Here is a 15,456-nt window from a genome sequence, read left to right on the forward strand (position 1 = left end):
ACCGCCCTCTTTCTAAGCAAGATTCCATTGCACTCTACGGTGTTCTTATCAAACCGATATCTGGCATTTAATTATTGAAAACATCCTGACGAGAAATGAGCATTTAGTTCCTAAACCAACTGCGGAAGTATACCAAAGTAGCTCGCCTTCAAAGTAAATTAAGAGAACTAACATGAATCACAGTTGCATTTTTAATAATAGCGAACATCAGTGTTTTTAATAATGTCCTTTTTCATTGTAACTGAATAAGTTTGGTCTTTTCAGCCATATCTTTTAATAGCCGTGACATACAATAAAATTTTTAAACATAATAGGAAAAAAATATGAAGAAAATAGTTCAGAATTGGAGTGGCTTCTGTTCTGTTTAAGATGCAGCATTATAATTTAAAAATAATAAATGTATTCGAGCACCAAATTCCCGTAAACAGAAGGGTCAAGTATTTGCCTGGAAGCCATTAGTTTCAGCTAACTTGATCCAACGCCTCCCTTCAGTTGACCGAAGAAGACTTCCGGTGGCTTGTCATGGCGGTGGATCCATGGTGAATCCAATAGAAAAGGGAAAATATTCGCCCGCTTTGTCCTTTCTAACCCACCCAAGTCATATTTTCATGGAGAAATACGTCTGTCCACACCGACTCTAAACCTCGGACTTCCCACCAGAGCTGTGTGTCCCCACGGCCGGCCATGGCGGCTCACAAACCAGTGGAATGGGTCCAGGCCGTGATTACCCGATTTGATGAGCAGGTAAAATGGGCTAATTGAGGTGGGCTAATTCAGCGGCTTTGTTGTAGTAGCATAGAGGTTTGGTCTTTACACAGATGTTAAATGCACATTGAGTTAGGAAGCGGTTTTCCAGTCAACTAAAGAAATCAACCTGTGTTTAAAACACTAAAGATGAGCTCGGTGCTGCTAACGTCGTTTCTTCCCAGTTCTCATGTTTCTCGCAGTTCAGCCGTCTTGGGAAGAAGCGATCAGACTTAGAAAGATGTACAGTAAAACATCGTTACAGAAGTTTTAAAGATGAATGAGCTGAGTGGAGCTACTTGGCTAATTTTATTTTATCCCGGATAGCAAGCTAACAGTAGCAGGCCAAATGCACCCGGTCGTAAACAAATGCCCTGCTAAAGTTCCTGCTGTGGAGTCCAAGCCAGTTTTGCTTCCTTCTCATATCTGAACAGTTTAATGTTCAGATATGAGCGGCAACTTGAAGCTGCTTCCTTGTTAGCAGGTGAAACAACAAAGTTATTTTCTTCTTTTTAAAGAAACCGTGTTGTTGACGTGTTCTTGGCATTGCTTCTGGAAAACACTTGGAAAAATGATGATCGTAAAATCAGAGAATGCTGACGTCGGTGTTCTAATCACTTATTCATGTCTTTGTTTTCAAAGCTTCTTAGAGGTTTTGTTTTTTGGTGTTAATTGGCATAAATTATGGCTTGTTACTCAGATTTACCAGCTCAACTCGGATTACAGCAGGTAAGAGTTATTGCTACCCTGAACTCCAACTAAAGCCTTTCTAATATTTTGGTTAATCTTGGTAATCTTATTTGTGACATGAACAGTTTTATTTTCTTCTAGTTTTTTTGTTGTGAAGTTGGCAAAATGTATGTTTTTCTTAGTGACGAGGGTGCTGGGGGATACTTATGAGCTTGAGTTTGACTGTGGGTCTTACCTTATATTATCTAATACACAGCTCTGTTTTGTTAAGGTAATTGTATTTATATAGCACATTTTCAGCAACAAGGCATTTCAAAGTGCTTTACATGAGTTTAAGGGAAATACAAACAAAATAACAAACCAAAGGAAATAAAAAAGAGGAAAGAAAACTAATCTAATGTTGTTCTAAAGTGTGTAAACTAAGTGCTCCTGTTCAGGGTTGCTAAGTACCTAATTCCATTTCTAAATAGTGAGTACTCTACAGTTTCTGATAAAAATAGGCTAAAGAATGACTGATCTAATTTCTTTTCTGGGTTAAAGTGAGTACTCCACAATTCTAAGTTCGTTCTAAATCCTTTTCTGGGTTAAAAGTAATATAAACTAAGCAGTGACTGTTCCTGTTAAGTATTTCTGGATTCCAAGTTCGTAGTTATTCTAATTCTAATTCTGATTCTGATTCCATTTCTGGGCTGTATAATATTACAGGGTTTCCCCCAGTGTATTATAAGCCTGGCGGCCCACCATGCTTTACTAGCCCCGTCGCCAGGCTAAGCGTTGCTTGTTTACGTTTCTAGGGAAAAAAATAAAAAATAAATAAATAAATCGTTTTTTTTGTTTGTTTGTTTTTTAAAGCCGGGCTGCAAGCGTCTCTTTTGCTCTTAGCATTTCACTAGCAGAGCAGATTTATTCCTAAATGATAGGTTTATAATAGATAGGTTTATAGTTTATGCATTTAAAAGCCGACAGCGCGCGGACCAATCACACAGCTGGCGCCTCTGTGCTTTGCCGCCGCTGCTTTACCTCAGCGGGATCGCGCGCGCCTCCTTTCACTCAAACTGGACACAGGCTGACCTGTAAGGATATTTACATCAACTTACTGTGAGGAATTATGATCCTTTGGAGAACTCTAGGTAAGAGTTTAAAACCCGCCGCATTAGCTCTGGTTGCGCAGCTCAATGTGAACCGCAGGAATAAGTTGTAGCGAATTCAGAAGCGCGTTGTGGAGCGGCGAGAATGATTTATCTTTGTGAACGAACAATTATATTCGGCGTTTACATCTCAACGCGCTGCCCAGCATGTGGCTCTGTGTCTGTTTTCCCTGTAAAGTTTATATCTGTGGTCCCGGTTGGCCGGAACGTTTGTGGATAACGAGCAGCGCTAACCTCATCATGCAGGTTCAGCCCGGTGAGGAACTTTCGCGCTCTCCTCGGAGTCACGCATCACGCTGATTTCATATTATTTTTAAGTATTATTTTTCCGGTTACACGATGCATCAAACCATATCAAATGTGTTGTCTACTTAAGAGTTAATCCGGCGGCCGCACGGAGATCTGAGAAACTCCTCCCATAAACATGACCAACCAGAATAGTTTCTGTGACGCTTATTAAAAACTCAACAGACACGAAATGGAAGAGCTACTAAAGCCACATTAGCAGCATTGAATTAAATCTCCTGTTTGTTGCGCATTTCAATGTCACATGCTGTTCTTATTTTTTTTTTCTTTAATTATGTAAAGCACTTGGAAATGCCCTGCTGCTGAAATATGCTATACAAATAAAATTTGATTGATTGATTGATTTCTGCGTAGTGCAGCAGATTACCTCATCATGCAGGGCCGGCTGTATGAGGCCTGGAGCAGAATCTGACTTAGGGGCCCCTTTTGTTGCTAAAAATATCAGCACCTCTAACAGCTTCTGTGTTAGATTTAGTGAAATATGGGAGAAGGGAGTAGTTTAATTGGCCAGCCTAAAAAGCAATAAGTTATAATCGCAGTTTACTAAATTGGATTTGTAAATTCAAAGACTAAACTCACAGCATCAGATTGTTACTATGGTAACAAAACAATCTAACTATGAATATTGTTCTTTGAAGTTTTACAAAGTAAACTTGCCAGCTCCTTAAAATCTTGTATTTAAATGTTAAACAATTTAAAATAATTTAATTTATGTATGCCTAAACAATTGAATCAAATTTAACAGCATTGATCATTTCAATAAACAAGTGTTACATTTATGTATCTGTGGTCTGTTTTAAAATATTAGCGTTTATGGGGCCCCTGAAGCTCTTGGGGGCCTGATGGAGCTGCTGACTTATTTTGGATTAAACAGAAGTGCAAATTTGTTGTTTTTAGACTAATTGTGGGTTTAAATAGCATTTCACTTGAGATCTTTTCCCGTAACATATAATTACACTGTAATACTTTTACATTTTCTGTCAACTTAACATCTTTTAATACAAAACACGGTGGACCACCGGTGGACTGACTCGACGCCCCGACCACCGGGCTTAGCAAGTTTTCTGGGGGAAACCCTGAATATTGATCTAAATAGTGCGTACTCCACAATTTCTGATATTACTAATAAACTAAAATAATCCTTTTCTGGGTTAAATAGGGGGTACTTCACCTAAAACAAAAAAGAGGAAAGGACACATTAGGGCAAATGGCAACATTCAGACAAAACAATTGGCAAAACAAAGACACGAGTGAAGGCGATGACGTCAAAGAGCCATGAAACCACATTAGTGAGCCCCTGGCAAAGTCCGATAAAGATGTTGTAATCAAGACATGATGTCCTTAGGAGCGTTCAGCTTCGCAACTCCATGGATACAGGAGGGGGTGAGGAGGGAAGAGCGTTGTGTTTACATATCTTTAAGGAGATTAGAAATATGCAGCCCTTCCAAGGCCACATGGGGAAAGCCAATTCAGAAACAGAATGTCTTAGGTCGGGAAGATTATAAATTTCAATCTTCCCAAAAGTCTCTCCGATACATCTCAGTTCCCAATCATCCAAATTAGTTTGGTCGTTCCACTGAACCGAAACTAGCAACTTCTCCAAGATGGATTCCATCCTGTTGGTGAGTTTTAGAGTCCTCGTCTCTGTCCACACCAACAGTCTGAGTGTTCACTAGTTTGGCCAAGTCAGTCACAAATTTGTCGACAAGCCAGGAATCCACAAGCTCCAAACAGCAGAAGTCCTGTTATGAATAAATCCAGGGTGAATCCTGCCGGTTGTGTCCCCGCAGGACAAGAGGGCTCTCCTGAGAGATCAGTTGACCAGATCCATAATTTGTAGATTTGGAGGATGTACAAAGAAAGGCTCCAAAAATATAGAAAAAGACGGGACAAAAACAGAGAAACCAGGGCAGGCATGGGCAGGGAGGAAGCAGAGGAAAGAAGCGTTCGCCTTCATCGAGAGCAAGAGAGAAAGTTCTATGTCTCTATTTACGAGGGGTGTACCGATTTGTTGGGCAGCCGATTTCCTTAATTTTGGAGATTGGCAGATACTTACATGTGAAGCCGATCTTATCCACCAATCTTATCTTCCTCAGCAAAGATCTAAAAATCAACCACTGTCCTCTTCTGCTCTCCTGTGAGAGAAATTGACTGATACACCGGTCCACCAGGTCATGTCTGCACGTTGTAGTTAACAATAGTCACCCCTCTGTTGCCAACTCAGTGACTTTGATGCTATATTGAGCAACATTTCAGACAATAAAAAAGTAATATTGGCCAAAATTGGAATCGGTAGGTCAGGCTTTTTAAAAATCAGTATCGACCAGAAAACTGCAATCGGTGCATCCATCCTTTTTACTTTCCTAGTAGTCATGTAGCTGCTCCTGTTTTGTTTCTTCTACTTAATAACTCGGGGCTTAAAGAAAGAAAGAAAAAAAGAACATATCTTTAAGCTTGGAAAACTATTCAGGATGAAAATAGTGCTACTTGTGAGATTAACTAGACATCTTGTGACATTGTTACTTTAGTTGGAATATTTATTGCCTTTCTGTTTAATACTTACCTTTTGTTTATCATAGCTGAATTTGTGACCCTCTCTTCTTCTTTGGCTCCATGGTTTACTCCTTTTCCTGTTCTCACCCTCCTTTGCTGCATCTCTCTCCACAGCAAGAAGTTTGTTAAAATAAAATTTCTAAGTAGTTTAACCTTTGTCTTTGCTGAACTGGGACCTAAACTATTTACACTTTTTGACTGGTTGCCTCTTTCCCCAACTTTATGTGGTGCATTTTGGAGAACATTTTTCCTTTTGGTGCCTCTTTCTCTTAAATGTTTGATTTTCATTTCTTTCCAAATTAACTGATTCTGCAGTAAATTAGCCAATTTTCAGAATGTCCTTTGTTGGTTTGGAGGACTGATGCTGCAGAAATTGACAATAAAAACATAATAAAAATATAAATCGAGTGCTGCTAATGTCGTTTCTTCCCAGCTCTCTTGTTTCTCGCAGTTCAGCTGTCTTTTACTAAGTGGCTTACTAAAAGTAGTTAATGTGGTAAATAGTGCATAAAAAACAATAAGAAGTTGATGTTGACTAATAAGAGAGAAGATGACTGAGTACCTGCCAGTTTGGAGAAAGGTAATTGACAATATGAAGACAAGAAAGAAAACAGTAAATAAACAGAAGGGTGGGGAAATTCAGAGAAAATATTAAAGGAGAAAATCTGCGATTTAAAAAAAGATGATGGTAAATAAAAAATAATAAATACAAAAAATTATGAAAACAAAAATGAAATGAAATGTGACCATAACTAAAAACATATAAAATAAATACAAAATATGAAATAAAAATTGAAAAAGAAAACTAAACTAAGATTGAAAAGAAAATGGAAAATCTAAATAATAGGATAAATAATGGATACAAGTTATCACTTAATGAGTTAATCTAAAGTTGATTGATTTTTATTGATCAACTAAAGATTGACAGTCACTTTCTTAAAACATTTAAAGAATGTTTCTTTTTCTTGTAACTGTCTTTCTATAACACGAAGGGCAAAATTTTTCATAATATGCTGATTATTATGATTACATTTTACTATTTTGTGTCGGCTGTATTAAAGCTACAACATGTAACTTTTATTGGAAAAATATTTGTTTTCTTGTTGAAGCTGTCACTATGTTGTGATGGTATGGGAAGAGACAAAATTTGAAAAAAAAAATCAAGCTCCTCTCGAAACAACCAGGAGGAGGGTCGTAGCGCTGTCAATCATCCTTCTGTCCCCGTTAGCTCTCTGCTATGCTACAGCTGCTTTCAGATTACAGAGCTTGCTGTGCATACCCAGGCTATTGCACATGACCACCGATGATGGCGGATAAACAGTTTTCCTGTAACAGCACGTTATTTCTCCATTATTAGCATATTTAGCAGTGCATTCATAGGAGTGAGTGGCAGCGCTAAGACACTCCTCCTCCGTCTGATTGGTGGTTTTAGACTGGGAGTGGTGCATTTCTTCAGACTGCAGAAGTAGCAGAGGGAGGAGGTGGAGGAGCTTGATCTTTTCACAGATTATCTGTCATGGTGACAGTTTTAACAAGTATGTGAAAAAGCTGCAGTATGTAACTTAAAAAAAATTGCAAATGGCTTGTACTTGTATGCAGCTTTAAATACTGAATGAATACATAGAACATTTTTCTCATTACATATTTACAAGGTATAGCAAAAATAGGAGCCTCTTACGCTGTTGACTAGAAACTGATTCAGTTACTGGATTCAAGTGTGTTGGACCAGGGAGACATCCGAGAGTTGCAGGACACCGGCCCTCAAGGACCAGGATTGCCCACCCCTGTTCTAGAAGGAATGTTAAAACTTGGCTCATAACGGTCCTCAAAATCAAACTTACTTATCTGGTGCTATGTTTGCTCCCGCAATCGTTCTGCCTCATCCCTTCCACTTTTCTGTCCTCACATCACATCATAGAACTGAATGAGTAGTTGTTGCTTCTCCAGCTCAGCTGAATGAATGCTATTAGAGTGAAACTTAAGGAGCTTGTCGATTGTTTATGTTTCAAAATAGATCCATAAAAAGTATGTTTTGCACCCCACACAACTGTTTCTCTTTTCTGTTTTTGGTCTGGCCCTGCCATCTTTATTCCTGTATGGAGTAGTTCCGTTAAGTATGTCCATTGGCGCCCTCTTCTGGATGATCATCAAACTACAGCAGATGTTACTTAAATTATTGGAACTAATTTTAAAATAACAAACCGTTAGCAAATACTTTATCATAAGTCAATTAATTGTTTGTATCCTTAGTGCAAAATTTTACTGTTGAAAATTATACAGAAATATTATCTCTGTAAAATCAAGTAAGTTTGTGAAGTTCTTTGTATTGCTTGGTATCTTTGTACATTATTTACTCTGGCCAGTCATTTACTTATTTCTATTTTTATTACTATTTTTTGCAGGATCAGTCTTCCATCATTCATCTTCACTTCATCTACATTACTTCTTCACATTTCTGTGAATTTGTACATGAAGGTTTAATGACTGGATTTAATGTTTGGAGTCCTCTGACTTGATAAAGAACTTTATAATTTCAGGCAATTCATAATTTCTGATAACATTTTAGTGATGTTAGATAAAACTTCGTGATGCATTGAGGCTTTCCATCAAATTGCTCCACTCATGATCTGACCAGCTATGGTGCTTCATTTGCTCTACCGTTCCATCATGTGGACAATATATGTATAACAGGCAACTTGAAAATGAAGCTTTAGTTTGAATAATCCAATGAATGATGTTTGTGAGGCCAACACATAAATTCTGAATATGGTCTGAATATTGTCATAATCGGTTTATGTTGCAATAACTGGATCGAAAAGAAAACTGGAAACAAATGGAGAAGAGGGTTGAGTTGTGAAGGGTCTTTTTACTTTGTAACTATACTCACGTCACTAGTGGCAAAATTTTATTACGCATATAATTTTTCTGCTTTAAAACATTTTTTTACTATGCTCTGCTTCAGACAGTTTCTCTGTTTTGAGATGATTTCGTCTGATATAGCAAGCAGATGAAGCGCTTCATCTGCACTCTGTGCTTGTGTACTGAGAAATGCACCAGCAGTTTTATAGAAATTAAAATTTCCTGTCCTTCCCAATATTTATAATTCTGCAGTTGCTTAGTGTTACCATATGTTTATATGCTGTCTTATTTTTGTATCTTAAATCGACTAAGCCGAGCGTGGCAACTTGGTCCAATATTAATATTCTTGCCTTCATACAGGGCTCTGTAATGCCTCAGCAAAGATCAGGTCTTTTTCATTTCATTAAAGTTCATTTAAACACAACAGACACTCTGGTGTTATAAAGGCCTCACCCTTTATAACATCAGAAATTAGGAGAAAGAAATTAGACCGCAGGAGCTGCTGTGTTGGGTTTTTGACATTATTATAAATTATTTTATTATTACTATGTGCTGAGAATTTTATGAGGGGAGATCAAAATGTTGCCACACATGGGAAATTTTGGTCCATCTCAAAAAAGGCGTTCAAATAAATTGCAAACATACATGCAATAAAATCCTAAAACCAAAAATATGTCATAAGGGAGACTGCTGCTTTTTTTTTTTGCTGTCCTTTATTTCAGTTCACAAGCAAACTGAGGAGCCAGTTCCTCAAGTCACATAGTATGGGTCCACAAGGCTTCAAGCAGATCGTCTGTCTCATTTTGTCATGTCATTGACATTGTGTTCTTGTTTTCTTCCAGCTTCCTATTAAGGTTGGACATCAGAACACACACAGCAAAGTCAGCACAGACCACAACAAAGAATGCTTGATCAACATCTCAAAGTACAAGTTCTCCCTTGTTATCAGCGGCCTCACCACTATACTCAAAAATGTCAACAACATGGTAAGTGTTGCAGTAATCATAGTCATCTGTTTGTGGAAACAGCCAGTAATGGCAACAACATATTTTTTTTCACTACTGTCACAATTACTGTTCTTCTGTTTCTGTTTCCTTGATTGTCTTTGGTAGTCACATGCAGACTGGACATGTTTAAGTAACTCAATGAAGAATTTTAGTGTACACATTTTTAATTGGAATAAGAAATAAAAGTCTTAATCTTAAAAGTCTTGTAATATTTCTAACAGACTCGATACAAAACCTTAGCTTGGTCAAGAAAAAATGTTCTCAGCTCTTAATAAATGAGCATATCGTAAGCTACTAAATCAAAGCTGCCTGAGAGCATGGCTAATAGTTTTATGCATGAGTAAACTCTATTGTGCGGTGCATGACTGACTGACTGGTTGATTCTGACCAAGCAGTGGAACTCTGCAGAGGAGCTAGATTTTTTTTCTCTTTTTTTCCCCACATACAAATGTATCTGCTTTGATTTAGGGAAATCTGATCTTCTGACTAAATTGATGACATTTTTAATTAAATGTTACAAACTTGGATTTCTGTAATACTGATAAAGGGAAGTACATGTGACTTGAACATTACGTCTTCATTGTGTAAAATTCTCCGTCTCTTTTCTGTCCTGATGGAATCTCTCCTCCTGCTCATCACTCATTGATCCAGATGTGAGAACAAGTCATGCATTTTGATGCTCATGTTGCTCCATAGTTCAGAAAGTTGATCTGATGGAGCAAAACCAACATGATTTTTGGATTCAACTCATCAAAATGAACCTAAAACTGTTGGAAAACCCCAGACAACTTTTTGGCTGTTGACCAGTGTAATCGATGGATATATACGTGTGTGTGTGTATAATGTGTGGGTGCATTTGTATGTATTTATCTTTAACTGCTCCAATGCATTACATTGATGGGTTTATTTTTTCAACAGCGGATATTTGGAGAAGCCTCCGAGAAGAACCTTTATCTTTCTCAGCTCATCATCCTTGACACGCTGGAGAAGTGCCTGGCAGGGGTGAGTATTTTCTCAGATTTCTTTGACAAATTTCCTGCATGGTATTATATTTAAAATGTTTGTAGAACTATTATGCAAAAAGAAAAATGGAAACTTCACCATTAACCTAATTTGTAGAAATAGAAATAGATAAGTTTTACATCTGCCTCATCTTGAACTTGAACTGTGAGAATATGTGATTACTTTTTTTTGTAGTAGCTGCTGACTCATAGATAATCCACTATTTCAAACTGGACAATCAAATTAAACTGCTGACATTATTTTCTTCCCTCCCCTGTCTCTCCAGCAATCTAAAGACTCCTTGCGTCTGGATGAGACCATGTTGGTGAAGCAGTTGCTGCCAGAGATCTGCCATTTCATCCACACGTATCGTGAGGGTCACCAGCACGCGGCAGAGCTGCGTGCCTCCGCCTCGGCTGTCCTGTTCTCTTTGAGCTGCAACAACTTCAATGCTGTTTTCAGCCGCATCTCAACGAGGTAAGACATTTACCCAGGGCACTGTTATTTTAAATGCTTCTATAACCAGGAATAATGAAAAAGTAGTTGTTAAATCAGTAAAGACATAGTAATCACCATGTTTATGGTAATAAAATGTTTTCATTATACATAAAAATTGTAGAATTGAGATTTGTAACGCTATGGAAATACTATATTAAAGCTGCTGTAGTAGTTTTATAAACAATGTTTTTTTTTTTGTTTTGTTTTTACATATCTGTTAAAATTGTAACTATGTCATGACAGTATAACATGAGACACTCGTGTATGTGTGCTTAAAGCGTAGAAATTACTTCCCGTTACAGGAAAACTGTTTACACCCGTCACTGGCGACCATGCTTACTAACCTGAACCTTCATGCCAGACTCTCTGGTGATCTAGTGGGAACTAGCTGCTGCAAAGCAGAGAGAAAGGGGGAGGGTGTGAACGGCACTTATATGGGGATGACTGACTGACCCTCCTAGTGGCTCTGATTAGTTCTGACTAAGCTGTGTATTTCTGCAACTAGCAGTAAGAGCACAGGAGCTTCACTTTTTTTTTTTTAACAGATGTATCTCATATGTACTGCCACGACATAACGTCATTTTGAACAGATATGTAAAAAATAAAACACAATAATCTTTAGTAAAAGTTGCGTACTGCAGCTTTAACAAATTCAAGTACAGTGGGAGTTATTCTGACTGCCAATATTTTTTGCATTTAGAAAATTCCCACAAGCTGCATTAAATTAGTGGTAAAATATGTATATCATGTAATTGTTTAGAAACTGAGGCAGGGGTCTGCAACCTGCAGTTCCAGAGCTGCAGGTGACTCTTTGGACATTTCAAAATGACTTTTTATAATTTTAAGCCAGAATCATTAAGAATCAACTGATATTTTAAGCATAAATGTAATTACACATCCTGGTTTCTCCAAAATAAATAGTGGATATAGTTTACGACTCTTTATTAATGAACCATGTTTGTTATTCAAATAAACAATATTAATTTGATCAGTTTTCAAAGGCCATTTTACATCCAGTCAGGTAAATGAAAGCTTTTCTGTCACAGGCTGCAGGAGTTGACGGTGTGCTCAGAAGACAATGTGGATGTTCATGACATCGAGCTCATGCAGTACATCAATGTGGACTGTTGCAAACTGAAGAGGCTTCTGCAAGGTTGGAATTTGCTTATTTAATATTGTTGGTCTTTAAAAAAAAACAAAAAAAAAACTGCCTGACAACTTTAAGAACTATTGACTACTTAACCTGAAGGGCAATGTCACATTGAATGGGAGTGAACATTATGTAATCATTTATTTTATGTTAGGTGTTTTTATTGTGATTTTTTCACAAAAAATTTTTTTTCACTATTATGTTAAAGGATTTTTTTATTTTAAAAAATTGTCAAAAGAAGCTAAATCTTGTTGATCAAGACTGTAGTATGGTAAATCATCCAAGGAGCTGAATACTTTTATATACTTTATGTACAAGATCTTGATCTCAGTGGGGTTCTACCTGGTTAAATAAAGGAAATAAAAATATACGCTATATACATATACATTGTTTGTATGCATGTACATATGTTTCAGTTTGAACATCACCCCATTTATTCTCCAGACACATCAGGATATTTAGTTGTGTATGATGTTTTTTTTCTTCTTTTCATTAGAAACCGTTTTAAAGTTCCGGGCTCTCAAGAAAGCCGCACAGCTTGCTGTCATCAACAGTTTAGAGAAGGTGTTTCCTCACTGCAATAAAGAATAAAAGCATCATTTTATTTACTTCATGGAACCAGAATAAGATGAAATGATCCTGGTTTTTCTCTGCAGGCATTTTGGAACTGGGTAGAAAATTATCCTGATGAATTTACGATGCTGTACCAACGCCCTCAGACAGATATGGCTGGTATGTATAGATTTAATTTTTGTGAACTTTGAACCACCAGAAACACGTCTTCAAATGATTGCATCACAGTGGTGGTGGTATTTACACCTCACCATCCACCCCAACTACCTACAATATGGAGCGCAGTGTAACTACGATGTCCATGCACGTCAGATATCTATTAAAATATTAATGTTACCATGATATGAATAAAATAAGCAAAGTTTGGGCATAATTATGGAGTTGACCATTTCAGTAACGTCACCGAATGCACTTGGACCATTTGTTTCCCCAAGACAAAAATTGAAAAAAAAAAAAAAAAAAAAAAAGTCAAATAGTTATATTCAAAACATTCCATCCTCAAGGAGGCAGCTAAAAGCTAGCACACAGCGCTAATACAAGCAGAAGGCTCAATGCTCCCATCAAACCGATGGCCAGGACATCATCATCATGATATTCATGTTTTGCTTTCATTTTTAGCTTTATTTAGAGATTTTGCTGTGCATCTGCTTTCAGTAGAGAGAAGGAACTGATGCCTCAGTCAGAAAAAGTCTTTCTTGATAACCACTGATGTGGGTACATTCCTGAGAAAAATAAAATTTAACCAGAAACTTCATAGAGGATCTGATGTCAGGAATCTTGTGCGTTGTCGTATGAATTGGACTGTTTTCTGTTTAGGATCCAATTAGATTTTGTGTCATTAAATTCTGTGTTGCTCATGAAATGAATTAGATCTGCTTCTCCTGTGAAGTGTTTGAGTGTGAATCAGCACTAACATACGTTGTTTCATCTTGTTCGCAGAAGCGGCAGAGAAGCTGTTTGACCTGGTAGACAGTTTTGCAGAGAGTGCCAAGAGGAAGGCAGCTGTATGGCCGCTCCTGATCATTCTACTGATACTTTGTCCAGAGATTACTCACACAATCTCTAAAGACACAGTGGAAGAGAGCAAAGCCAACAAGGTGGACTGAAGGAACTCTCCAAACAGTCACATTTAAACAGGTCATTGGTCTCATCAGTCACCTCACTTCTGTGTTGTGTCTGCAGAAACTCTTTTTGGATAATTTGCGGAAAGCTCTAGCTGGCCAGGGCGGGGGCAAACAGCTGATGGAGAGCGCTGCGATTGCCTGTGTCAAACTTTGCAAAGCTTCTACTTACATCAACTGGGAGGATCATTCAACCATTTTCCTTCTGGTCCAGTCTATTGTCATGGATCTCAAGGTTTGACTTCTCTCTTTTTTTTTCCTTTATTGAAATAACGACAAAATGTCCTTCTGTATAAAAGTCATGGTTCATTTATATCAAATACCATTTAAATTGGGGTACCCATTGGCTGTTCAGTTTTGAGTGAGGTTTTCTTGTTCCTCCAGACTCTGCTGTTTAACCCAACCAAACCGTTCTGGAGGGGGACCAGCAGTCAGAACGCTGACGTGGAACTCATGGTGGATTGCTTTGTTTCATGTTTCCGTATCAATCCTCACAACAACCAGCACTTTAAGGTAGATTGACAGGATGTGGAACTCATTGTATAGACATTCTGCTCTTGATAAATGTGCTGCCTTTGAGTTCATTTTTCCTTTTTGCCCTTTAGGTCTGTTTGGCCTCCTCCTCCCCCTCAACCTTCCACTTTGTCTTAGTCAACTCATTGCACAGAATCATTACCAATGTAAGTATAGAACACATTTTCTGATTACTTACTCACTTACTTTTTTTAAAAGTTTTTTTGACATGTTACTTTCGTTGTGTCACCTACTTTCAGTCTCATCTAGACTGGTGGCCAAAGATCGATGCAGTGTACCATTACTCTGGAGAGCTTCGCTTTATGTTCTCAGACACCCTGAACCGGGTGGTACAGAGCACTGGCACTCATGCTACACTACGCATGACACCGGTGAGCTGATGACTGCAAGCCGTACAGCTGACATATTGCAATAGTTATTATAAGTATCTATTGGCAGGACTTTATTGAAGGATCATTACAAGATAACGCATTTGGAAATGCTATTTGTAGTTGCAGTAATTGTCACCACTGTGCCCTTTGTCTTACTACAGAGTCTGACATTCATTGGAAAGAAGACCACAAGCCTTAAGTTTAAAGAGAAAGCCACAGAGCAAGACACTCGAAGTTATAAGTGCCTTCTTCTCGCTCTGGTCAAGCTCATCCATGCAGACCCAAAGCTGATGTTGCACGTAAGTAAACCTAACCTGGTGACTTGGATAAAAATAACTGTTATTAATGCAATTCTTTTGCTCAGGCTGATTTTTTTATTTATTTTTTAATGGTTTTATGTTGATTTAAATGGAATTCAGCTAATTGTGAGGCTACAGCAGCAACATCTGTTTAAGTCAGAGTTACTTTAGCTTGATTTCCACTTTATGTGATAGAATCCAGTGAAGCAAGCTTCAGAGATCCAAAGCAGTACAGCAGAACTCATCACTGGCTTGGTGCAACTGGTTCCTCTGAACACTACTACTCAGCTGTCACAAGAAGCCATGGAGGTCAGACTGTCATTTCCTCACTGCCATGCTAGTTTCTTTCTTAGAAAGCAGCTCTCTACAGGTACATCTCAGGAAATTGGAATCCTCATATCTAAATCACTCCATCTCCTGCCCATTGACATTGTGAATACACTCAGACTTGACTCTGATGTATACTCTTTAAATCATTTGTATCTATTTATATATGTGGTTACACCGCGGTCCATTGTTTAATTGATTTCTAAGATGCGAATGAAAAATGATCTGTTAATTGAATGTGATGGACTTCAGTGTAACATGTAACAGTTGATGA

General features: G+C 37.8%; 1 protein-coding gene across 3 annotated transcripts in view; it reads left to right on the top strand.

Moving 5' to 3' along the window:
- Positions 1-15,456, top strand: part of nf1a (neurofibromin 1a) — a 91,982-nt gene continuing 76,526 nt past the window's right edge. For 2 of the 3 annotated variants that reach the window (XM_015007138.2, XM_015007136.2), the window contains exons 1-14: positions 1-744; positions 9,143-9,286; positions 10,226-10,309; positions 10,596-10,786; positions 11,854-11,960; positions 12,454-12,521; positions 12,614-12,689; positions 13,470-13,627; positions 13,713-13,886; positions 14,036-14,164; positions 14,257-14,331; positions 14,425-14,556; positions 14,718-14,855; positions 15,051-15,164. In XM_015007138.2, the coding sequence (XP_014862624.2) occupies positions 685-744; positions 9,143-9,286; positions 10,226-10,309; positions 10,596-10,786; positions 11,854-11,960; positions 12,454-12,521; positions 12,614-12,689; positions 13,470-13,627; positions 13,713-13,886; positions 14,036-14,164; positions 14,257-14,331; positions 14,425-14,556; positions 14,718-14,855; positions 15,051-15,164 (1,650 nt within the window). In that variant the 5' untranslated portion in view covers positions 1-684. The remainder of the gene's footprint in view (positions 745-9,142; positions 9,287-10,225; positions 10,310-10,595; positions 10,787-11,853; positions 11,961-12,453; positions 12,522-12,613; positions 12,690-13,469; positions 13,628-13,712; positions 13,887-14,035; positions 14,165-14,256; positions 14,332-14,424; positions 14,557-14,717; positions 14,856-15,050; positions 15,165-15,456) is intronic. The other variant, XM_015007135.2, reaches the window with a different exon arrangement.

The sequence above is a fragment of the Poecilia mexicana genome, unplaced genomic scaffold, assembly GCF_051168715.1.
Source record: "Poecilia mexicana isolate PSO_F unplaced genomic scaffold, ASM5116871v1 scaffold_13, whole genome shotgun sequence".
Lineage (NCBI taxonomy): Eukaryota > Metazoa > Chordata > Actinopteri > Cyprinodontiformes > Poeciliidae > Poecilia > Poecilia mexicana.